Raw genomic sequence first — 26,804 nt, forward strand, 5'->3', positions numbered from 1 at the left:
GAGCAAAGCTCAAAAGAAAAAGCAGAAAATGTCTAAAGTGTGGGAATATTTTAAAATTAAAAAACACAACAACAACAACGAAAAACAGAATAATGCATCCGCTGCAGTATGGAGCTCGTTTATCACAAGACATGACTTCAGTGATGCAGCATTTGCAGTGGAAACATCCGGTCTGTATTAATCCTGAGAGCAGTTCCGACACAAAGTAATAATGTTAAAGTTAATGCTAATGCTTATCTTAATATGTGACAGTGTAATGAACATTCAGAACGTTTGTAGCGGTCGATAGTTATATCATCAACTTTAGCAAAAGAAAAAACTAAATGTTTGCAGCGTTACTTTAATTCATGTTTGCTTTAACTATTGCTTAAGGAACTTATTGAACATACACTGCTTCTCATTCAATACACTCAATGTATATAGATGTTTTTATATATACTTTTATGTTGTTATTGGTATTTCTATACAGATATTTTTTATATATCCTTTTACTTTTATACTTGTGATTGTTTTTCACCTGGTTCTTGAATAAAGGGCAATTTGTGATTTTCATACATGTCTTTTTCACATAATTTTTTTTTCACCTGCTCCATTAAATAAAACTTTAAATAAAGCTTTTTTCTTGCAGCCTAACCCTAACCCTAACCCTTCACGTACTTTCTTGTTTCTGTGTTGTAAACTGGATTTTACATTATCTATCTTTTTATAATATTATAATATTATATTATAAAATATTTTGTGTGGCCCTATATATATATATATATATATATATATATATATATATAGACGTTTTCAATAAATGTATCATATATACACGTGTATATATGTAATACATTTATTGAAAAAGCCAAACAACCTGTCTCGTTGCCCAACAGGGCCGCCGACTGTAAATCTGATTTCTAACTTTGTCTGCTGCCAAAAGCTCCAGGTAAGTGTGAATCTGAAAAGACTGAATTTAAACACGGCAGGCATGTTCTCCCACCATGGCCTGAAGCCAGAACCGCTGAGTTCATTATCCAAGCTCCGCGAAGACCAGTATAAAAAAAGGTTACTGTGAGGTATGAAGTTTGAGTTTTGTGACGTGAAAATGCCAGTCAGGCTCCTCAGTGAAGTGTGGAGGTTTGAGCTGTGGGTGTATTTACTGGTATCCAGCTACATTAGCCTCAGTGAAGCCCTGCAGGCCGCCAGCCACAGCATCGGTGGGTGAATGGTTGGATGTGAATGGAGGTTGAAGGCCAGACCTCTGGGGAGGACGCTAGTGCTGAAACTGCCGTTCTTAACAAGCAGCGCCAACTCCATCCTCGAGCTCTTGGCTTCTACATTGAACTCTTTCATTTTCCAATGTGTTATTTTCTCCACACAAAGCCTCCCGTTGAAGAGTCTGGATTTACCCACCACTGCTACAGCCCTTGACTTATCCCAGTGTCTGTGGAGGAGGAAATCCGGCAGGGTCTGGGAACCCACTAACGTTGAGTTATGAGGTCAGCAGCATTGGCCTCCGCCTCCTGATCCCTCCACACAAAATACACGGTTAACATTCTGTGAGAAGCTGCGAGAGGCTTTATTCTCTCCACTGCTTTGAGATGTGTTCTCACTGATAATCTTTCAAGTGCATCATTTCTGCAGGCAGCATCTCACAAACTAAGCAAGCTCTGTGTGTTTTAAAAGTAATTCAGCAGCTGTCACACACACAGTCTGGACTTTATTCAGCTTCGGCATTTCATTTCAGGGACTTCACACCAACAGTTTTCACACAGTGAAGTGATCACAGCCTGTAAGTACAAACTGATGCTACAATAACAACACTGATGATATTTGGGATCTTGAACGCTGCCAGTTACTTGAATGAATTAAATCTGTGATCCCTATCATAAACTGTTTGTTTTTCATTAACGTGTGTTTATATTGCACTTACTCACGCTTCCTGGTATCTGTGACTCAGTGTAACAAATAAAAAAACATCTTATCAGCCTTCTCTAATGGCCAGACTACATAAAGGAAAAGGAATCACTCAAACCTAAAATAATATTATTGAAAGAATAACCACTGGGGGAGGCACTGTGAGGATCACATTCTTTGATTTCGCCAGTGCTTTCAACACCATTCAGCCTCTGCTACTGGGTGGGAAGCTGCGGGTGATGGGTGTTGACGCAGTGGTCTCCTGGATTACTGACTACTTGACTGGCCGGCCACAGTTTGTCCGTCTGGGCAGTGTGCTGTCTGATGTGGTGGTCAGTGATACTGGAGCTCCACAGGGGACTGTGCTTTCTCCCTTCCTCTTCAACTTATACACCACTGACTTTAAGTACAACTCTGAGTCATGTCGCCTGCAGAAGTTCTCTGATGACTCAGCTGTTGTCGGGTGTATAAGAGAGGGAGAGGAGGGGGAGTACAGGACACTGATAGACAACTTTGTAGAGTGGTCCGAACAGAATCACCTGAGGCTGAACATCAACAAGACCAGAGAGATGGTGATCGACTTCAGGAGGAAGAAGATGCCTTCACAGCCACTACGGATCAGAGGGGAGGTGGTGGAGGAGGTAGAGGACTACAGATACCTGGGAGTGATGATTGACAACAGACTGGACTGGAAATCTAACACCGAGTCTGTGTACAAGAAGGGGATGAGCAGACTCTACTTCCTGAGGAAGCTGAGATCCTTCAACGTGTGCAGCAAAATGTTGGAGATCTTCTACCAGTCTGTTGTTGCCAGCACCATCTTCTTTGCTGCTGCATGTTGGGGCAGCAGCATCAGAGCGAGCGACACCAACAGACTTGACAAGATCGTCAATAAGGCTGGTTCTGTACTTGGTCTAAGACTGGACTCCTTTGAGACTGTGGTGGAGAGGAGGACGCTGAACAAACTTATCCATTATGGATAGTGAGCAGCACCCTCTCCATTACACAGTGGACCGACAGCAGAGCAGCTTCTCCCACAGGCTGCTACAGCTCCGTTGTCGAAGAGACAGATACAGGAAATCTTTCCTGCCACATGCCGTCACACTGTATAATAACAGCTAAAATAACTCTGGTCATCACTTACAGTCACAGCGCACTTTATTCTCTACAAACAGTTACACACAGTTCTCTTTTTTTTTTTTTTTACTCTTTAACTCTTTGCACTAAACCAACACTGCCATTTGTTGTACATACTTTTCCTTTGTACAAAACATTTTTATTTCTATTGCTTATGCTTGCTATTTTGATATTTATTATGTATCATTTGTTCTTTACAGTATATACTTTTATTCTTATCCTATGTTTTTGATGTCTCTGTGTGTAATGCTGCTGCTACACTGCAATTTCCCAGCCTGGGATAAATAAAGTATATCTCTCCATCTATCTATCTATCTATCAATAAAGATCATGTGAAATGAAAGAATCATTGAAAGGACTGATGATTGAAAAACATATTTAAGGTCAGACTGAGGAGGTGAATGTTGAGTTCTTAGGTTTTTTGGGAAAATTGTTCTTGTGGCGCCGAGGCAAAAGCTAAAAGGTTTTATTTAATGGAGGAAACAAAAAGACTCTCCCCTGGCTCTTAATGTGTAAGATTATGAGATATAATTATCTAAATGTTTGTATTGTAAAACATATGTGGTGTGTTTTCTCCTTTTGGTCCTGTTCAGCACTTAGGCAGCAGAGGTTTGAATCATTGGAGACTTATTTCTAACATCTTGCCTAGACCACATACAAGAAAATTCTGTGGAAGTTTTTTTCCCCATTGCTGGACTGACATGCCTCTAGTGATCACAAACACACAAGGTTGATTCCCATTTAGAGCCTGCCATGACTTGAAAGGAATCCTCAAAATAGAGGCAAGTTACCAAAAGGTGTAAATAACATAATTAAAAGATCACATGGGGGCAGCACAGCAGCGTAGTGATTAGTGCTGGTGCTCCAAAATACAAAGGTCGTGGGTTCGATTCCAGGGAATGGGACCTTCCTGTGTGAAGTTTGCATGTTCTCCCCATGAATTACCAATAGGTCTGGGTGGGTGATCATTTATTTTTGTACGTCTCCATGTGTTGGTCCTGCGATGAATTAGCAACTTCTTTGAGACTAAAAATGTATTCAAATGATGACGAAAATGCGTTGGGACTAATCAGAGGATGCCACTAAAGTAGCAGCTCTTCACTGTAGTCCGGGACACATTTGTATTCACACTTGAGCTCAGAGCTGCCCACATGTGACCTGACATGGATGTCAGGTGAGAACAAGACCTGAAGTCCAGGCACAGATCATGAATGAACAGAAATGTCCCTAAACTAGTCAGTGTAAGCACAATGGTATAAAGAGCTATGTAACAATAACCTGCAGAAAACTGAAAGATGGATTAAATGAATCCAAGTTCATTACGTTGAAAAAGTGAAATGGGCCATTGATTTGGCTTTTTAAAACATTTTAAATCACAACTTTCAGTATCTTTGTTCCTCAGGCTAAAATCTGTTTCCAACATGAGTGGAGGCTGTAGCAGGAGGATGAAGCAAAAGATCAGCATGACTGTTGAAAGCGTCATTTATCATTTCTCTTCTCTGCCTTTAAACGATGCTGATATGAATATTCCCACTGCTGCAAACATAAAAAACTTAATGTATAAAATAAAGATGGCATTTGTTGTCATGCATCAAGGGTAAAGAGGTTTGATTTCGCATGTATTCATTTTCATATATTGTATACATTACATAACAAAAAACTGACTACTAGAATATTTGGGAGAATCCTGAATGTACCCGCTGCTTGGTGTAGCTGTCAAATGTTGGTTAAAGTTGACTATTGAAGGACACTTAATTGGTTGTCAAAAGAAGTCAGATAGTATTGAAATGGGCAAGATTCCCGACTTCACATATTCTTACTCTCATTTTGAAGGTTATACAAACTTAAAATTGGCCAAAAACCCTAGAATTTATGACAACAAAGTTAATTGAATCCCATAAACATTCATTCATTTCATATGGTTTTGCCAGGGACCCTGGTGGTTAAAAACAGGCTCAGTCTGACATGTGGCACAAAGTATGTCAGAGACATTAGGACTTGATCAAAATATCTTGCCCCCCATTCAAGAAATGAAGAAATCTCCAGAATTAATTTTTTTTATATATATTTATATATTTATATTTAACAGCTAAGGACTTTAAAAAGCAGGCTGAAATCACTTTGTGATTTTTTTCATGATGGTTTTCGTTTACTTTCTGATGAATATTTGTATTTACACGATGGGAGCGCCTGGTCAGCAGAGGGCGCTGTGTCTAAACGGTCTCGGTAGCTGACGCCGCTCAGTAGCGGAGCGAGCAAGACGTTAGACAGCAGTGGTGAGATCGTCAGCCACAGATGCTGAGGACTGATGTGTGTGTTTACTGCTGTTCCTGCCTGTAAGGGGTTCAGAAACCATAACCGGAAAGGAAGAGAAAAGTGATTCTGTGTGGAAAAGCTTTGGACTGAACGTGACACATGTCACACAGGCTAACACTATTAGGGCTCGCGTGCATTGCGGCGCTAGCTCGCGGCTATTCGGCTAGCTGGCATTGCGGCACTTAAAACGGTGACAATAATAAATACTTTGGTTTAAATAGAGTTCATTGGGTAGAAATATTTGGGTTAAAAAAATGGTGTCGGGTACATGATTACATGTTTTTGACCTGTTTAAAGTGTAAGGTATTGTGAGTTACCTCAGCTCCGCAGTGGCGGAGCGAGCAAGACGTTAGACAGCATTAAACACACAACTGGTGTGTGTTTATTGCTACAGAATAAAATTTAACGTGCTACACAAGAGGATCGCCTTTCTATTAGATGTAACAGACCCACTTCAGCACATGTGGTTTACCTTGCTGATGAGCAAACAGCTGGAAGACGTTGGCACACGAGACGCTGACCACCTGTCCCACCTCGGCTCTGTACCAGCACTGAATTTCGTCCCACACTGTCGGACAACCTGAGACGAGAAGACAGCGTTTATCACCCGTTAGTGATCAAATAGAGTCGGATCAAACATAGAAACAAACAAATCAAATGAATTCAGATAAAGCCTGTATAGGCAGGACATGTGAGCAAGTTTCATGATAGAAGAACTATTGGAGGTTACATGAGATAAATAAACATTCATTCACACTGGGTGAGGACGGGGTACACCCTGGACAGGTCAGATGTCCATCACAGGACCAACACACAGTTTAGAGTCAACAGTTCACCCAAACATGATGTCTTTGGACGGTGGGAGGAAACCCATGCAGGCACAGGGACAGCATGCAAACTCCACACAGAAAGGTCCCAGGCCGGGAACCGAACCTGCAACCTTCCTGTTATGAGGAGCAGCGCTAATCACTGTTCCGCCGTGCTGCGCAGGAAATAAATAAACAAAATCAAACCCTAAAAAAAAAAAAAAAAACTGACATTGAAATTAAGCTATTTTAACTTGTCTCGAATAAAAATCCACATCACAATACCAATATTTCTTGATGAAGTTTAAAACAGGCTGCTTTAAAATAATTTTCCTGCTCTGGTAGATTTAATTGCTTTATTTGAACACTTCTCAATGCCACGGTTTGATCACCTCATTGGAAATAATTATGTGTGGAAAGTCTTAATTAGTCTACTGATGCCATTTTGAAGGGGGTTTCCCCAGTAATAAGGAGTCTCTCGTCTCCCTCTGTACCCCCAACCCCTGTTACATCAAAGCTGTGTCAATTAAAATGTAGTCATAATGAAACAGCTTTTGGCTGCTGCTGGAGGTTCTGTAGCCAAAGATGAGAGTAGTAGTGATGGGTATTCCAGCTCTTTTGACCCGGCCCACTAAAAAGGACCAAAATCCTTCAGCTCCCAAGTGGCTCCTTAGATGTTTTAGTTGCTTAAATGTATTTATTACAAAAATAATTTAAAATTATTTGTAAAATGAGTTACTAATGTAGAAAACAGACATTACATCAAATGTTTATTATTTATATGGCTTTATTTATATACTTAACAAACTGAACTTGGAGCATAATGCTATAGATAATAAATTATAAAGTTCAAAAACCCAAATATCAATCTTGATAAAAAAAGGTCCAATCTCTGATTGAATATATATTATTAATTTACTTTTATGCAAATATAAATAATACAACAGAATATTCATGTGTAAATTAATGGTAAAATGTGTCCCAGCGGGCAGCACAGCGGCATAGTGGTTATAAGGAGGTCGCAGGTTCGGTTCCCAACCTGTAGCCTTTCTGTGAGGAGTTTGCATGTTCTCCCCATTCCTGCGTGGGTTTCCTCCCACTGTCCAAAGACATCATGTTTGGGTTAACTGGTGACACTAAATTGTCCGTAGGTCTGATTGTGAGTGTGAGGGGTTGTTGGCATCTGTCTGTCTCTGTGTGTTGGCCCTGTGATGGACTTCTGACCTGTCCAGGGGGCACGCTGCCCCTTGCCCGGAACGTTGGCTGGGATTGACCCAGAAACGGAAAAGCTGGGATTGGCTCCAGCACCCCACGACCTGGAAACGGATAAAGTGGTTGAAGATGAATGAATGAATGTGTACCAGCAAAAAGAAAAACGCAGCATCTAGGTGACAGCTTGAGCTAGTGTTTAATGAATAACCACGTCCCTCTTGCTTGATGGGTTCATCTTGTTTCTCCTCTCCGTTATTATTATCGGCCCTATTTTGGAGAAGATTTTCTCTGTTGCCTTTATGCACAGTCTCTGTGCCATCACATGTGTATGGTGGGACAGACTGAAGCCTTTGCCTCCCACCAGCTTAGTAGGCCCTCGCTTCTCTGGAAAAGGGGCTCCTCACCTTTCGAGCATGTTGTCTCTGTCTGTAGTAGAGCTGGCAGTTTTCTGAATGACCAGGGTTAATGATTGACATCTTCGTACCGGAAACCGTTCTGAATCATATGACTCAGTCAAGCCGGTTCGCTGACTGGATTTGGCAAACTCACCAGAAAGAGTAGTGAATGAGATGATATGTCTGAATCCTCTATGGACCCATGTCAGTGAAACATTGCAGACAACGACTCTGACTCGGGTGACTAAAGTGAACCGGATCACTTAAGTGAGTGACTCAGATTTAACCAGAATCCATAAAATGAGTTTTCCATCATTAGTCAGTAGCCCACAAAATTTCTTTCCCTCTCTTGTCTCCCTCCTGTTCTTGTGCTCATTGTGCTGTGCGTGTGTGTGTCTTAACCCCTCCCTCCCCTTTGTGCTCAGCATGGAGCAGAATGGGAGTCCTTTTTTTTTTCAGGGCTATTGTCCGCGCACCGAGCTGAAGATAACATTGTCATGTGCAGCGCTCAATGAAAACAGCACATTAGAAGGCTGATATTGTAACCGTGCTAATGGCTATCCAGTTAATGAAAAGCCACTTTTGTGTATACAAAGGGTGCGGCCCTTTCGTTTGTATCCCAGTGTGAGAAAATAGGCATCAGGTCCTCATTAAAGCAAGGCTGGTGACATCAGGTAAACCTTTTTGTCCTGTTACCTGTAAGTACCCTGAGCATAAAGCCTTGTTCTCCTCATGCCTCCGTTAAAGCTCTATCCAAGGGCCTTAGTTCTCCTGTTAGCATCAGTGGTCTGTGCGACAGGCTGTTATGCAATGTCCTTCAACAGCACCATATGGCTCAGGCATGCATTAACGTACACTATTCACACATTTTCACCAAAGTGCTCCAAAGTCTGGTGGCAACAAAAAGAGAGCAGACAAACTCAAAGCAAATAAAGCAGTGATGGCCAGACCTTTGCTTTTCATCACTACGGCAAAGAAACCTCATTAATTGATGAACCTGAAAAGTAATATCCATTTGGGTGTCAGGTATGAGCATAAGATCTTTGTCAGGTGAAAGCCAGACGGGCAGAAGTCTTTTTATTAAATTCATTGGAAATCTTCGTATTTCGAGGGCTGAAGCTGCTCTTTCTGTCTGCGCACTTTAAAGTATTAAGGTTCCCCCTCTGACATTAATGTTGCAGTAAATGTGATGACGTGACCTTTGTTAGCTGACATAATGCAGGAAGGTGCATTGGATTCAGGATCAGTCCAAATGTATGTGCTGCATTTTGTTTTCGTATCTGTTTTATTCCTCACTGCACTTCACTGTCCTGTGTTTTCTGGGTTCAGTGAAAGACTGTCTGTCTGTTAATCATGGAAACTGCTGCTTCGGCTGTGACATTATTGCAGGTATTACAGGAGATGAGGCTCCACTGAGATGTACTGCATGACAGTAACCTCCCTCCACAATGTTATGTGATAAGCGAAAGGCAGATGTGGCCTGAGAAATGAAGATGACGAGAAGCGAGAAGTGACGGAGGGAAGATGTTCATACACACAAAGAACCCAACCACACATTTGTATAGTTAAACTGATGGATTACGGAAACACAGAGTTTGTTTTATGTTCTGTTTGGACTGAGCAGACGTCTCTACTCCCTGGATGTCTCAGTCCTGCTGCTCACCCTGCTGCTCGTCCTCCACTCCCACCTAACACTGATAATGCAACAAAGGCCTAATCCAATTAAGTTATACAGCTACAGACGATGTCCATAATGTTTAAAAAGGAGATTGTCTGCTGCCAAGAGACCAAGTGGAATAAATGCCGTAATATGTTTCTGTCAAATGTGAAGTCGTATATTTGCACCAATGGTTTCAGCATCCAATTAAGATGAGATTTCCCCCTTTAGGGTTCCAGACAAAAATGTTCTTTTGGAAATAACGCAAGCAACTTGATGTCAGAAGCATGAACAGATCCACGATGAATCTTTTTTCATTGAAAAATTTTGGTCAGTCAGTGAAAACAGCTCCGTGAACCTCTTTCGTTATTGTGCACGTTACATCTTGATGTGGATGTTCAAATCTGTTCAAATGAAATATCTCTGCAAAAAAAAAAAAAAAAAAACCACAATCTATAATAAGAAAGAGACTGTACAGACCTTTACTATCTAGCTTGTGACTGCCTTACACCTTTAATTGAAGTGAAAATAATATCCTAACCCCGGATAAGTGGATGAAGAGGGATGGATGGATAAAAATCCCCACATTACTATATAATGAAAAATGATGAAGAAGCCGTTCACAATTTACTAAATCAGATTGTTTTATGCAATGGTGTGTGTAAATTTACAAATTAATCATGTTTCAGCAGTAATTCCATTAATTAAATACTGTAGATAAGTTGACTATTTTTACTGATCATTTTCTACAATAAGATTAAGTATGTTACTTTCCATATCTGGACACAGCTGTGTGATTTTTTTATAAAAATTACCATTGGAAGTGACCAAAGACATACAGAGGAAAGGACAAATATGGTGTGCAATGTTTGAAGAAATGTCAACAGTAGAGCATGGCAAACAAGCGTTTACACACACACACACACACACACACACACACACATTCTGGCTGTTTCTCACTGTGTGTTGAATTACAAGAATCCTTTGAAAATGAATAATGAATGTTAACGCTCTCTGTCTGTTCAGTCCTGCATTACATCCTCATCTTCTTTCAATCTCTGACCTCCTGTGTCTCATCATTCTGGTGCTTCCTGTTTGGCTAGAGGTGTGAAGGTAATTAACCTGCAGTCCAAAAGGCATGTACCTGGACCCCCCTCCCCCTGCCTGGATGTTTGATTAGGCCACTCCAGTTAGAGAAAAGGTCACAAAGTGAAAATGAGTGTGCTTTTCCTTGTTGCCCTCCAGTGCTGTAAACCCGTCAAAAGCCCCATTCCAACTGCAATTCCTTCATTCATTCAATAGTGGCCTTTAGCGCTTGTGCAGTCTTTTGTAACATTGCCAATTAGAAGCCTCATAATTTCCCAATCACTGCTTCATGAGCCGCATCGTCTTTAACCTCCTTTCCTCATCCACCCATCTGATTGCTCCGATGGGCTCCTTCGCCCCTGATGGATGGTGATGAATCAGCATGAAAGTGTTTTCGGCTAAGTCTTCCAAATGGATCTGTTTGACCTCACCTGCACAGCAGTGAGCAAGGAGAGGAAGCCATAATGGAAATGGCCTCCCGTTCAAAGTTCTTGTTGAAAAGATGGCTTAATGAATCAACATCAACATGATTGTAATTTGGGAGCATAAATGGCCATTATATTTACTGTGCATTTTAATTAGAGTTTTTATTGATTAGTTGAAGTGTTTGATTATATTTATTTTCTGATTATTATTTTTTATTGTTTTTTGCATGCAACCTCTCATTTTATCTACGAGCAACAGTAATATATTAAAGTTTAGTGATAACAGCAAGAGCATCTCATGTTTAGTTTCCACCGCATCAAGCGCATTATGTATTGTTCATATAGCACAGCATCCTCCTATCCCCCTATGAGCATACTGTGAATTTTAGAATTAATTTCAAGTCAGCTTGGTCAAAACCAATATAAACAAAATTGTAATTCAATTTCTGGAGTTGAAGCAGTTGAGAAAACAATGTTCTTTAAAATCAGATCATCTAAACAGTTTGAGCTCATCAACTTAAACAGGCCTGCTTTCCACACTTTCTCACGGTGGTTGTGTTGAGTAACAGATCGACTCTCAGACAGAATTATGGTGCCCGAGAGGTGCACAACATGATGACAATTCATGCAGTTTCAATTTATCTACTTCTGTGCTTCTCCTGCAATGTCAAGTCAAACTGTGGTGGTTATAGACCGGTTTTACTGAGGGGGGTTTGCTGGGGCCAGGGGTTTTGTTACAGGGGCAAAAAAGACAAAAAATCAAAGGGGGGTCCAGACTCAGTGTCACAGGGGCACTGGCCCCTGTGGCAGTTTTGCATAGGTGAGTGTTTTATTCATGCTGGGTCTTTCTGTTCAATTACATTTGAACGGAGAGGTGGGCAGAGTAGTGGTTAGTGCGGTTGTCCCACAACCAGAAGGTCTTGCGTTCAGTTCCCAGCCTGGGGCCTTTCTGTGTTTGCATGTTCTCCCCCTGCCTGTGTGGGTTTCCTCCACATATTCTGGTATCTTCCTTCAATCCAAAGACATCATGTTCGGATTGATCAGTGACTAAATTGCCTGTAGGTGTGTGTCTCTGTGTTTTGTGGTGTCATTGCTTGGAATGAACTGTTTTTTGATATCCTCATCTCTTTTGGCTTAGGCTTTCCCATGTCCTGAGTGCCAGTTTCCTCAGCACTCCCAGACTGACTGGTCATGCAGGAAGGTGTGGCTTTGTTCTATAATGTTGCTTTTAAATGCAAACAGATTTTTAAGGATGATACTTTCTCCTTCTTCAAATTGCAGATTTTCACAATGGACAATCCATGTGCTTTTTGTTTGCTGTAATCTATTGTCCAACTAAATCAGATGAGAACTTTATCTTTATCTTCTATCTAATTTTGTTACAATATATGATAAGGTTTTAAACCATGGGAGATACACATCTGCTGTCCTGATAAACCATTAGTGAAGGACTTTTTAAAATTAATCGATTCTTTTAATCTTACACAGTCTGTGTCTGGCCCGACTAATCTGCTCGGGCACACATTGGATTTTGTATGAGGTTATGGCTTATCGGTGTCAATAAATGAAATCTGCAAACTGCCAAAGTTAGATCATTTTGAGATTGTGTTTGACGTTCTACTCCCTAACTCAAATGACACAGGGAATAAGATGCAGGAAACACATTTGTCTCGCTACATCAAACCCAGGGCATTAACCCATCTGTGTATGAGAGTACCTCTTTAACCAGACTCTTTCACTAGACAGCCTTGTGGATAACTTTAATGATGCTCGCCGGGGATCTCTGGATTTAGTGGCTCCAGCAAAAATCCAGAATGCCATCATAAGAGTTATACACCCTGACTTAATTGTGACTTTCTAGGTTAGAGGTGTATTCTCAATGGTGGCACAAAAATCTGACCATATATCAGGCTGGAATGGCTGCAGCGAAGGAAGCCTACAGTACTCTTCCACTTCAACAGCTGAGAGTAAGCACAATAGTAGACTTCTGAGAGTCGCTAAGATCAGATCACTTTTGTCTCTCAAGGATGCTGAGGTGCTTATCCATTCTTTTGTGACATCTAGATTAGACTGTGATGTCCTTTTGTCAGGATTGCCTAAAAAGAGCTTTCACAGCCAACAAATGGTCCAGAATGCTGCGGCCCACATTCTGACTGAGTCAAGGAAATATGATCATATCTCTCGAGTGCTGGTTTCACTTCATTGGCTCCCCGTTCATGTTAGAGCTGACTTTAAATTGTTGCTTCTAACTTTCAAAGCTCTAAATGGCACTGTGCCATCCTATTTAAAGGACCTTTAGGAGTTTTATGAACCTGCAAGGTCTCCACGCTCTCAGGCGGCTTGTCTGTTGACTGAAGACAGGGAGCGACAGGCGCGTTCAGTGGAGTTTCTTAAAGCTGAATAAATACCCATCTGTTTTCTGTTGCCAATGTGTCATAGCGTGTTGTGTACTGTTTCTTTTTTTATAGTTTTTATCAGCTCTTTAGTCTGCTCTATTGTTGTTTGCTTTCTAGCCGCTTATTGTTATTGTTATTATTTTTATCTGTTTTATTGCTCAAATCTATCTATCTGCTCTGTTTTACTCTGGTCTGCACTTTCACCTGAAAGTACCATATAAATAAAGTTATTATTATTATGATGTTTGTTTGACTTTATGTGTTGGTTCTGTGATGGACTGGGGACCTGTCCAGGGTGCACCCCGCCACTCGCCCGGAACGTTGGCTGGGATTGACCCAGAAACGGAAAAGCAGTAGAAGATGGATGAATGAATAAAGATTACATGATTTTTCACAGGCAGAGGATTGACCATAGACATCATTTGAGCATTCTTTTGCAGATTTTCATAGAATTAGAACATTTTGATGGAAACCTCTGACTGTCAGAGTGGATATGGCCAACATCTCTCAGCTTCTGTATTTACTTTTTTTTTTTTGTTTGATCATTTTGAAGCTACCTCTCTCATGTGTCTTGTGGTTATTTTCCTTCCTGTCTTTATCCTTGTTATGTTTAGCTGACACTTTTACTAGGGTTATAAAACCATTAATCACTTGGCACGCGTGGCTGCAATTTAGTATGTGTTTATTCTCTGCCGTCTCCTATTAGAATCACACTTCTGAGTTCCCATCATGCATTAGGCCTTTTTACCAGGGGGAGGAAATATATGACATTTCCTCCCCCCTTATAACAAATGTCCCACAATAAATGAAACATAGTTTAAAAACTATTCTTAAGGCACACAAATTAAAATCCTTGTGTATAAAATAAAACATACTGAGTAATAAGAAGTCTACGAGGCAAATGGTTTCTTATTCAGTCCATCAATAACAACTCACACACAAGACACATGAGATGAGGGTAGACTACCTCATCCCGTGAAAATACCATCTGGATTATTCTGCCCCATATGTCTTGGGTTGGCCTCTAAAATCAGTGTCTATATGTTCAAGCGTTCTGGAGGTCAATATTCTTTTACTGGGTATTGGCACTCAACAGAGGTGGCAAAAGTACTCATATTCTGTACTTAAGTAGAAGTAGAGATACATGTGTAAAAAAATACTCAAGGAAAAGTAAGAAAGTACAGGCTCTGAAATGTACTTTCAAAGTAAAAGTAAAAAGTAAAAATTTGTTTTTGTCGTTAATGAAACACAATACATCCCTTTATAATTTCTGTTTCAGTACAAGTCCCTGTAGCCTTTGGATTTGGGAATTAGCAGCAGAGTCCTTCAGGCATATAAGACTCTTGAGTCTTCTCTATCAAATGTACACAAATAAAGTTTGATGGTGTTTGTGTTTGGCGGATCATCAGGTCAGACCATCCAGTCTCTTCAGCTGGGGTAGTTTCCTAGTTTGTACAAGTGAAACGGCGCCTAAGTAGACTTCACTCACTGTTCAGTTTGGCCTTCAAAAAATTTTAATTTATACCTGGCGCTTCTAATGCTAATTTTCACGTTTTTGCTTTGGATGGTCACAGGAAAGGGTGACAAATGATGCAACTAATTGTGAGCGAAACCAGCGGTAGCAAGCACAGGCAGTGCTGCTGCTGAGCACATGTGTGTGACTGTGACATGACTGTGTTGCAGACTGCGCTGCTTTCATAACAGCCTTTTCATAGCTGAGTGAGTGGAGTGACCCCGTCGCATAACTCAAACCACTTCAAAACCAAGAGAGTTCATTCTCCGGGTGCAATTGACATGCTTTCAGACAGCAGATCAGATGGAAAATAAAGCTCCTGAAGGACAATCTGCCCGTTAAGCTGTGTTTTTTTTCCTGAGCTACTGAAGGGAGGATAATGGATGAATCTCCTCTGATTCAGCTCCCCCTTTGTACCTGAGCTGCAGACATGGAACGGACCAGACCACACTGACTGTCCCTTTGATCCAGACATCTCCTCACCTTGGGCCTGTATCATGAAGCTGGATCAACGTGCCCAGGATGTCTTTTCGCTATGTGGCTTCACTTACCCAGACATCCACCTCCTCTCACAGTTCTATCGCCCACATGAATGGGCTCGTCTAGGAAAGGGCAGACCATTTTCCAAGCGAACTGGTTGGTCAGCAAGCGGTCTAATATACCTGCTGTGCTCTTATCCTGAACTTAACCTGCTCCGGGGGAAGGTTAGGCATTCTGCGCAAATGGCAACTTACCCCAGTAGAAAGTACATCATGTTCGTGAGACTGAAAACTCAGGGTTATCCCTGAAGTTACCTTGCTAAACTGAATTCCAGCCCTCTGATGCAGCCCTTCGATCGTTTCACTTGATTGCTTTTGCAGTTTAGCAGTTCTGATAACAGGGAAACACTTCCCGTCCAGAGAGCAGATGCAGGCAGACATAGAGCAGCTTTACATCCAGATGTGGTTCATTCTGTAATTTGTGATGGTATTTTAATAATGATCACAGATCATACGGTGCAGTGTGAGGTGTTTGTAAAACTATCCCTGCGAACACAGACCTAAATATTTTTGTTATGCTTATGGACATCAAACTCTCATGTAGAGGTTCCCCAATCAACTAAATATCATGTTGACATCCTCATGTTGCTTATCACCTTAATTTAATGTATTCTGCTACTGTCATGACTATTATTCACTGCATTTCTTGACTAATTATTCAGGGCTAGTTGTTTTGATTTACAATTGCAGATTTTCAGAATCTGTAATATGATTGGTTAAATTTAATATTGCGATCTTTAACTGTTTACATCAGATGACAAGGAAGAACAACGTTATCCATCTGCTCCAGTATGTAACTGTTTTCCTGAGATATTTTAGCAGCTTGTCACAAAATAAAGATTCAAATGGAGAGAAACAAGATGTGCTGCTCACTGCATGTGTACAGGAACTTAAAATAAAGTGGCAGAACAGAATACATTTCACATGGTTCCCTTTGATGGCTTCACAGTCAAAGATAAATTTCCATTTCTGGGAAATGCAATATCTGGGTTACAGTTTAATTTCTTAAGAATTGGTGCAAGCACTCACCTGGACACATGATGAGCTCGACTAATTGAATTTCAGTGGTAAAGATGTGATGGTCACCCTAAAAAACATGTGAGTGACACCACAGTGACACATTTCTCCAAATTTGGCAAAACAACCTTCTCATTGAGTCAAAGATGAGCTGTTTTGACTGAGTGGCCAAAGGTCAGAGTGAGCAGATAAAGGATGAAAATTTTAAATGATTCTACATAAACAAGGACTGAACTTGGAACCTGGAGTGATGGAGGCTTTGCTACAGCTTCTTGTTCTCTCCTAATTACAGTATAATTTATATTTCCCCTTTTTCCTTTTGTTTAAACAAACTCTCCCTTTATATGCTCCATTCGGTCTGAGAGTTGAGCAGCAGATAAAGATGTCCTCTTTCATTAAATTACTTTTATGGAACTTATTCTATTTTGTATATGATATGAAATCCGTAACCTGAAGGTTGAAAGTGGTTCACCTTTAATGAGGCACCTCTGTGCAGTGATTGGTTCCTCAGATGTGAGAGCTCACTGACTTTTTATACTTCTGACATTTCCTGTTGAGGCTCCAGCGCCTTTCACTCTTCCTAACACCCTCTGAAGCAGGTGATGAGGAGGAGGATGGGAGGAAAGTCACCCCTCAATCCTATCATGAAGTTAAATATATGAATCTACTCATAGATATAATTTCTTTTTTAGAAAAAGAATCTCTGAATGCAGGTTGTGCAGCCTTGTCACATTTGAGTTTGTTTGCATCAAAAATCAAACCTCAGACTGGCTGAAGTCCACACAAGACTGCTGCCAGAGAGAGAGAGACCTCAACTTTTAGCTGAAACATTTTCTGCACAAAGAGAGACTCTTTCTTTGCAGAATAATCATCCCTCAGAAAACAGGACAGCAAACCAAACACAGAAGAGGAAGACGACTTTATTTCCCGTCAGTTTGCCACGTATCTTTAGAGGTGAATATGTTTCCAGTATAAATGTTTTGCTCTTGGATGAGTTAATGTCAACAGCTTTCATAGTAAATGTAGCCAAAGACTGATTAAAGTCATTAATAACAAAGTTTGTTTTTCTACTGTAGCTTAATTATCATAGTTCACATTTATCTTCGTAAAATTACATTATAGAAAAAAAAAAATAAAAACCCAAATAGTATTTCAGACTATCAATAAACTTCTTTAAAAAAGAAGTGAATTTCTTACACATACACAAAGAAATAGTGCCCTTCTTGTTCTTCCTGTCTTAATTCTACCTGAACTATAAAGCTGACCTGCTATTCATCCTAATACAGAACGATTTAAACTGACCTGTCCTGGTGGAGTGGTTGTTCTCCTCCTGTTTCAGGATCTGATTGCATTCTTCTTGAGCGTTCATGTGCTGAAGCACCAGAGCGCAATCTGGGTGCATGGCCTCTGTCTGAGGAGAGAGAGGGAGCAACGTCGCTGTCACAACTTCGTCAGATGTAAAAACACACAACAGCACAATGGAGGCTCTGCAGTCAGATTACAAATCAGGTTCTACATTAATGGAGTAAAAAAAATCAAAAGTGTCAGTCCACAGAGAAATGCTCACAACCAGTATTCAGAAACTTAGCCTTAAAACCAGCTGTCAGGACTTCCTTTGTGATATCACAACAATGCTATCACAATACCTGACACACCTGGACCCACAATCCAATCTTGCAGGATTTGGTTTCTCTCAACCCAAAATCTACGACACTTTTATTGGATCGACAGTCAGCCAATCAGAAGAGGCTTAGTGCTAGACCTGTTGTTAGCTTATATCAAGATTAGATAAAAATGCCCATCCCCATGTGAAGACCTCAGGGATGTTGGTGGTTGTTTTTCAGTGATGAACCTCCAACTCTTAGAGAGGTCTGAGCCTATTTGGCTGTTTCTAAATACTTTTGATTTGCCTTTATATACCACATTAATTTTTTTTAACATACACATGCTTGATATCTTCCATCTATGAGATCTGATAAAAAAAAATGTTTTCACTTTAAACTACTGTATTAACACAAAAATCATCTAAACCGATTTGGAAAAAAAAACAACAACAACAACAACAACAAAAATTTATTCTCATGCACAGATTCAACCACTTTTTTCCGTTTTGTAAAATGACAAAAGATTATCAGTTTATTGAAAAAAAAAAAAAAACCCAAGACCTGTCCCTCCATTCACATTGCACTGTTATGCTCGGATTAATATTTTCATACTTGAAAATAAAAATGTTCAACATCTATCAACATCAAACAAAAGCTGGAATCTGCACTTTTGGGTGAAGTAGACGGCGCTCTAGGTGACCCAGTTTTTTCTTGACAGCGTTTTGGAGATGTCATGAGATCTGATCATGGGCTCCAAAGGGCTAATCAGCGCTACTGTCAGCGGAGACATTGGAGTCCATGCATCAATTGACAGCGCTGTTCTGCCTTTCATGCCCTCTGGGGAACAAGTAGAGCAGGAGGATGCACAGCCTTATCGTCATCCAAGAAGATGAAGCATGACAATAAATATAGACTCCAAAAGCATCTCCACCTTGATTAAATTTGTGAATTCACGTCACAGAGTTGACCTGTTATGCCGCAAGGTGAAATATAATCTCTGTTATTGTGTCCAAGGTATCTCCTGATTCTTCTGGTGGATTTATTTGGTTTGAAATGTGAGAGTTAATAGAAGTAGAACACTTTCGTGTCAGGCAGATGGACACACTGCAGGCGAGCGTGACATTTGACCCAAGCTCTTGCCAAGCTACACTGTCCAGGATTATCACTCTTCCTAGCTTGTTATTGGACATTTTACCCTACAGTTGTCAAGCTGTTGTGTACAAAATGTCAAGGCAGGTAAATGTGTTTTGAAAGAACTGTAATGCAAGCCTCCTTTTCTACATTTTCTTTTATTAATCTAATAAACAAATAGTTGATAGTCCAACAGCAAAGCATTTAAATCACGATTAGGTGTCCCACCTCCTTATTTCCCTGTTATTGTTGTTTTGTTAACCTTACAAAAGGCACAAAATGTCCTGAAATGCATTTGCTTAAATAGATGTGTGGTACTCCCAGGAGTGAGGGGTAATAAATGAGCAGGGTTTTTTATTTTTTTACAGTTTACAGTTTTATTGGCCTAAAGAGGTAAAATAGTGAAGAGACTAAACTCAACAGAAAGAAAACAGCAAACATGGAAAATTAAGAGTAATACACTTGGAAGAGGTTGTGCAGTAAGAGCAACATGAAAGATAACAGAGGCGTCCACTCATTTTCTATTTTGAGGACAATCTGATGAAGCTCCAGTGAAACCCAAACACATGAGCCAATATGATGAGGATTTACTGAGACAGGGCTAGATGTTTTTGCCATGTTTAAACAGTGTGGCCCATAAACTCCTCTATCATTAATAGTTTATATACTACAGCTGCAACAAATGGCCTCACCGCCCAGATGGTAAAGTCATATCTACCCCGCAGGTTTATGGAACAAATCTCCATTATACAAGTGAGATAGCAGGACGACATGCAGCCTCAGGAAGCCACACATCATTTTACAGTTTATTGATGTGTAGAGAATCTGGGGTAACTCATGAAGCACAGAGCTTGGCAGACGTTTTGCTGAGCTGCCGCAGAAAATACATTACTGTTAACAATTTATTTTTTTTCTTCAGCATTGTAGTGTCGGAAAGAGGTTGTTTACACAGATGACTGGTGTGTGCAACCAGGATTCACATCCAGAGTTCTGTGTGTGGTTAATTAAAGCACTTCGGCCTTTGGTTCAGTTTAAAGGCGTATGTGTTTTATTTTCCATGAAAAGATCTATTTGTGGATCTTTAGTCACAGCAGGTCAGTCACCCAGATGAGACACTCTAATTTCAAGTGAATAAATATGTGGCCTATTTCAGGGCAACAGTTCAAATCCTGTAAGGCTGGATGGTCTCTCCAAGTGGGCAGAGCTGAAATAACTGAACTGTAATTCATAAAAAAAAGATGTATTTACAGTGAACCAAAGTTCCTCAGGTTCAATCCCCTTAGTCTCTTCTAGGTTCTAACTTCACTTAAGAGCTCAATGCCTAAAGATAACCACATTACGACAAAGTGCTGCCCTCCAGTGTCACTGTATTAGCCACATTACATCTACAAATCCCTTTTTATTAACAGAAAACTCCTGCAATTCAATTTCATACAGATACATACTGATTTAATGTCGTAGTTCAGCTGTGCAACATTTTCCATACCATTGTCCATTTTAGGTTTTCAGCTCCAGAAAAAATGGATCAGATTGTGTGAGTGCATGTGTGTGTGTGTGTGTGTGTGTGTGTGTGTGTGTGTGTGTGTGTGTGTGTGTGTGTGTGTGTGTGTGTGTGTGTGTGTGTGTAATGCTGTAGGAGCTGGAGTGCCATTTCAGCTGAGTTTTTAATTATTGGGACTCCTCAATCCTAAATGACAGTTTAGGTGTGTTGTGTGTCGCCTCTGTCATGTTTTCATTCTAGCTCCACCTTGTATTTCCCATTATGTTACCCTGGTGATTCACAGGTACTGATTCCTTCAGACTCTCCAGTTATGATCAGATGCTAATTTAAGTGCTAATACCGTAAAAGTAATTGAATTCCGTACAGCCTCATGGCACAGAGAGAACATAAGTAAGGCTCTGGTCCATTTAGAGTCAAAATCTAAGTGTGGTTTTGTTGTCTGACTAAACTGCAAGTCTACACTGTGCATGACAGGTCTTAGTTCTTTGTTGTGTCAGTTGATGTATGCCTGGTCAAAATGTGGAAGACTTTGTAACTGGGACCTGACCCAGGTTCAGGTTTGGCCTATGACCCTTTCATAGGTCAGGAGAATCAAATCAAAAAGGAATCAAATAGGAAACTCCAAAAAAAAAAAAAACTGGAGATGATGAGGAGGAGGAGAGCAGCAGAGCAGAGAGGCCTATATGAAATATAAGATGTAATAAATATGTATGTAGGTAAAAGTCTGCTTTTTTTTTTTGCTGCATCATCACTGCACTTTGTTAGTTTTGGTCACTTCTGATCACTCTGCAAGGTTTTGAGCTGATTTTTATTTTTTATTTTTTTTCAAGTCAGAATTTCAATTCAACTTCTTTTTATCAGCGTGGGTGTGTTTTCAGCACATGCATGAAACAATCCCAATCAACAAATGTTCAAAGTGGACTCATTGACGCGAATCCCCTCTGGATCAGTTAGTGGCATTGAGCAGGGGAGCTTCAGTCACTGGTGGCTGAGTGCTGTTGTCAGATCAGCCCAGATTCACAGTCTGTCCCATCGTTATTTAAAGTCTGTAGAAGGCACAGAGATCGTATTCTGATAACTCTGTCAAAAACAGTAGGTTGCTGAGTTATTGACCTGATTTGCAAAGCTTAATGCCACAGCTCGGAGTGGCAAATGGTGATGTGTTCACTTACTGCTGTATCTACCTTTCAGCAGAGGTATGCAGATGCAAAGGGCCCCCAGGGGGAAAAGCGGGCCCCTCATGCCCCTCACAGTGATAGACAGATGCTTAATTAATCCTGAAGGAAATTTCACAGTGACAGCTATGAAACAGATTATTGCCTCATCACTGATGTTGCAGTGTTACTATAATGGATGCTGGATAACACTCATACTGACCAATGGTAAAGAAACTGGTTCAAAAACTTTTTAATGCTTTAATACCCTACTTCTTCCTGATGCCTCCTGATTGACTGACTACTGACTAGAGACTGGTGTGTGAGGATCAGTCTGGTTAGGCATATAGAGCTACACAGTGTAACAGTTGGATCTGACCAGAGAAATGAACCCAGCAGACTTAACTCAGATTCAGCAGGCCCTGAATGCTCAGGGTGTTCTCCTGGATCAGCATGGTGAGGCCCTGACTACCATCATATATTAAGGCATATTAAGGACATCTTCTCCAGACAGCAGCTCAAGCCATGGTCCAGCCGTCCTCTCCAGCCACTGCAGCACCAGCTGCAGCCTCTGCTCCCTCTGCTTGAACTGTCAGTTCCAGCCCCCGACCATTTTGAGCTCCAGGGTTTGTGAGAGAACTGGCATTTCTGTGTCTGTGCATATTCTCATTCATCCAGGTCATAGTCATATCCGGCCAACAACTGAATTGAATCACACTCAACTGGACTTAGCACTTAGGTTTGCCAAAGATTTTAACGTTGCTGTCCTCCAAGGAGTGTGCACTTTCCTTCAGGTGTAAATAGACACCTGAAACTGGACCTGAGGAGGTGGGCCTTCTGTGTTGGGCCACCTGAGGAGAGGATCATCTTCCACATTATGGATTGAGCCTAGCTCCCCCTCGGTTCTTGGCCTTCCCTGGTTGCAGCAGCCTAACCGCCAAATTGACTGGTTCTCGGGAAAGGTAACATCATGGAGCCCATTTTGTCATGCTAACTGTTTACATTCTGCTCTTGCTCCTAGTCCGTCTGTTCCTTACTTGGGCCCTGAGCCCCCAGCTCTGTCGGCAGTCCCTCCCAGATATCATGACCTAGCCCCAGTGTTCAGCGAGGACCATGCCTTGTCACTGCCACCACACAGGCCGTAAGACTTTACTATCAACCTCCTGGAATGAGCCTGACTACTGAGCAGCAGGTTGTACAACCTTTCTCGCCCCAAGCACATGTCAGTGGAGAAGTATATCCAGAACTCTCTGGCTGCCGGGATAATCAGGCCTTCTTCTTCTCTTCTCTTCTTCTCTTTTTTGTGGGGAAAAGGGAATGCTCACTCCAACTCTGCATAGACTATCATGGGCTGAATGCCATGACCATTAAGAATAAATACCCCTTGCCACTTATTGATTCTGCATTTACCTCTCTCCACTGTGCCACGGTATTCACCACACTGGACGTTAGGAATGCTTACCGTCTTATTTGCATCAGAGAAGACGAGTGGAAAATTGCCTTCAATACTCCACTGGGCCACTTTGAGTATTTAGTTAAGGCATTCAGACTTAATAATGCTCCTGTTGTTTTCCAAAATCTCATCAATGACATTTTGCTAAATTTGACTGGATGTTTTGGGGTTTTTTTCTATCTGGATGACATTCTGTTTTGTTTTTTTTTGTTTTTTTTTTCAAGGACCGAAAGACTCACCACAACATGTTTGCCAGGTGGCTTTGGGAGAACAAGCTCTTTGTCAAGTCAGAAAAATGTGAGTGTCATACTTCGACTGTTTCTTTCCTGGGGTACATTGTTTCCCAGGGAAAGCTGATTATGGATCCTGCCAAGGTTAAAGCAGTCACAGAGAGGCCAGCGCCCACGAACCGCAGACAGTTGCAGCTTTTAAACTGTGCTTTAGAACGCCTGGCTTAGCTGAACTCTCTGCAAGCCAGGTGTTTTTTGTTTAATGGCAACTCAGTCATCCTAACTATTATTGATGGATTCTGGAAGACTGCTCACTTAATTTCTCTCCCTAAGCTTCCAACCTCCAAGGGGACTGCAGACCTTTTGATGTCCCATGTGTTTCACCTGCATGGATCCCAATGGACAATGTTTCTGACAGAGGAACCCAATTCACATGCCAGGAACGGAAATCTTTTTGTTCTGCTCTTGGTGTTAATGTAAGCCTGTCATCTGGATATCACCCAGACAGAGATGGAGGTGGCTCTCTGCTGTCTGGCATCCACCCATCCCACCTCCTGGAGCAAACAGATGCCTTGGGTTGACTATGCCCATAACACCCTCGCCAATGCTGCATCTGGATTGTTGCCCTTTGAATTTGCCTTTGGTTACCAACTTCCCTTGTTCCCAGCCCAGGAGGTTGATGTTGTGGTTCCATTTGCTCAGACCCATCTACGACGTTACCATTTTACCAGGGGAAAATTTGTCTGCTCTGCTCAGAAGAGCACTGCTGGGTGCTCTGGTGTCTCATTCTGGACTGTGCCCTCATCAGAGAATTCTATGCCCTGCACCCAGACGGGCCTAGTTGAGCACCAGGTGGTACCCGTAGAGTGGGCCCACCATGCCCTCTACTTCTTCCTGATGACCCTGTGAATGACTGGCTGCCTTGCCTGCTCAGCCAGTTTAACTGCAGCCCCTAGTTTGTTCTTATTCCTTTGTTTAGACTTTATCTTGGTTAGCTGAGAAGAACCTCTAAGTTTGGATTTATCCTGCCTCACTGTGTTGTGTCTGCACTGTTGGGTTCACATTGACTATACAGCGTAACAAGGATAACCTTATATTTGTTTACGGTATTAATAAAAAGCAGAGTAGGGTTGATACAGTACAGTGTTATATCACTGTAATGATGATGGCTAAACTAAAAAAAATTGGGTGGGTCTTTTCCCTCACATTTCCCTCACACATAGGCTGACTGACTCAGAATCTCTCTATTTCCAGATACTTGGACTTGTCCTTTCAACTGGATGGCTGTTGCTCTTAATCACTCCAGTCAATCAATCAAGAATGGGGTCCCCATGGGATCCAGAGGGATTTCTCTCTGCTCTGGTTCCCTGTGGCCTTTGGAATTGATTTGAAGGTTTTACAACCTGATCTGAAGCAGAGACAAAGCTTGCCTCAGGCTGCAGATGGAAGGTACTGGGTCACTTTGATATCATGCATCAAGGGCAACTGGAACAGTCTTCTGCTGGAGATCCAAGGAGAAGGCCAGTCCTTTATATCAGACAACTTTTAATTCATTTCATAAAAATTTTATCACAGCCCTTAACAGGATAATTGAGGCAAATGGACCGGAGTATTTCTCATTTTTTCCACTGTAGCTCCACATATTGTATATTTTACATATGATGTATTGTTATAGATTAAATTATCCAGCTGTATATGATAAAAGTCACTCCTGCTGTGGGGTAGGGGTCATGAAGGAACCTTTAAAGCTCCACAGCCCAGCAGTAAACATAAATGCATGACATGAAACTCATTAGCTGTGACATCACACCTACACACCTACAAACAAAAAGCTCTATAATGAAAAGGCAGAGAGGATAAATGAGCACTTCAGCAGTGCTGATACCAATCAAAAAGCAGAGTCTCTGGAGGAAGCAGCTAATAAAGCAAAGGACAACAAAGGAGCAATAACAGCCTTCAGGATCAAGGACTCTTCACAGACCTAGATCCTCCATTCTTCCATCCAGAGGTGAACACACAGCTGATGGAGAAATACCACCAGGATGTCGTCAAAGCCAAATACAAACACGGATAAAATGGAATAATACAGCAATACTCTTCACTCTGCACTTTAAGATGTATATGCAATATATATATACATACTGCATATATACTATATATTAATGCTTTCTCTTTGCTGCTGTCCATCTGGAACCAGAAGCAACAGAGCCAAGTGAGTGTACAGTATTAATGGAGTCACAGGGGACATCGCTGTATCTGCTTTTTATTTGTGTAATATGTATTTGACGTAGCCTGTGCATGTACTTATATGCAATGGTTGTTAAGTGAAGGCTTCTGATGTACATTGTGGGATTTTCTCAGAAAACCAAGTAGAAAGCAAAAGTCAGACTGAAGTCTCATTAAAAACGCCCTAACTGGCCAATCATCTGATATATATTGGAATACCTGATTAAAGAGAAATGATCCCTGAGGATTGATTCCACTCAGGACAAATTAGTCATCAGTCAGGAAATTATCCAATCCAATCACATCAGATAAGAATACAACAGAGCAGTAGGGCCATGCAGACTATTAGTGTTTGTGTTTGTCTTTATATGCTTATATAATTCTGTTTAGACGCATTTATTCCGCAGTGTGTGGACAAAATCTGTGGATGTATGGACAGATATAAATAAGAACAAAGTGGTGCAAACGAACAACCAAGCAAGTGAATATTCAGCATTAAAAGTAGCGACAAACACTCTTTATTATTACCGAGTGAGTTCTAATTGTTTGTATTAATCCTTTATCATAATTAAATATTATGATAAAAGATGATGTAATAATGAACACATTCACCTGTTAAAATGAAATTTCAAAAAAACAAACAAAGCAAAAAAAAAAAAAAAATAAAAAAAGCCCGTCCTGGCCAAATCACACCACACACACCTGCTCTCAGAAACCTCATCAGATCCTTGAGGTGAACTTGCATGTGGACTTACCGTTTCCCAAACCGCCAGCTGCAGGGGCAGAGTCAGGTGAAGGAGCGCAGCGACGCGTCTCATCCAAGAGCCACCAGAGATCAACCTCATCCTCATCTTCGATTTCACAAATCCGAACAAAAAGTTGAAATGATAATATGAATAATATCAAATGAATTTCCGCTTCAGGACCCACAACTGGCATCGATCTATGAACTGAGCCGCTGCCTGGTTGTTGGCCGGTGTGTGGACGCTTGTGCAGGAGAAGATCCGCATTAGCGGAACAGCGCCGAGACTCGACTGAGTCAGACAAGGAGCGCACAGGCGGAGCAGCGGCGCGCACAGGCGCGGAAGAGAGGACGGAATAAGCCTT

At 41.2% G+C, this 26,804-nt stretch overlaps 1 protein-coding gene across 1 annotated transcript in view; it reads right to left on the minus strand.

Annotated features, from left to right (window-relative positions):
• Nucleotides 1-26,548, minus strand: part of ghrhrb (growth hormone releasing hormone receptor b) — a 34,056-nt gene extending 7,508 nt beyond the window's left edge. The window contains exons 1-3 of the mRNA XM_029500234.1: nucleotides 26,453-26,548; nucleotides 17,701-17,809; nucleotides 5,825-5,932 (exon numbers count right to left, since the gene is read on the minus strand). Coding sequence (XP_029356094.1) covers nucleotides 5,825-5,932; nucleotides 17,701-17,809; nucleotides 26,453-26,548 — 313 coding nt within the window. The remainder of the gene's footprint in view (nucleotides 1-5,824; nucleotides 5,933-17,700; nucleotides 17,810-26,452) is intronic.
• Nucleotides 26,549-26,804: the final 256 nt, after the last annotated feature.

Source organism: Echeneis naucrates, chromosome 4, assembly GCF_900963305.1.
Source record: "Echeneis naucrates chromosome 4, fEcheNa1.1, whole genome shotgun sequence".
NCBI lineage: Eukaryota > Metazoa > Chordata > Actinopteri > Carangiformes > Echeneidae > Echeneis > Echeneis naucrates.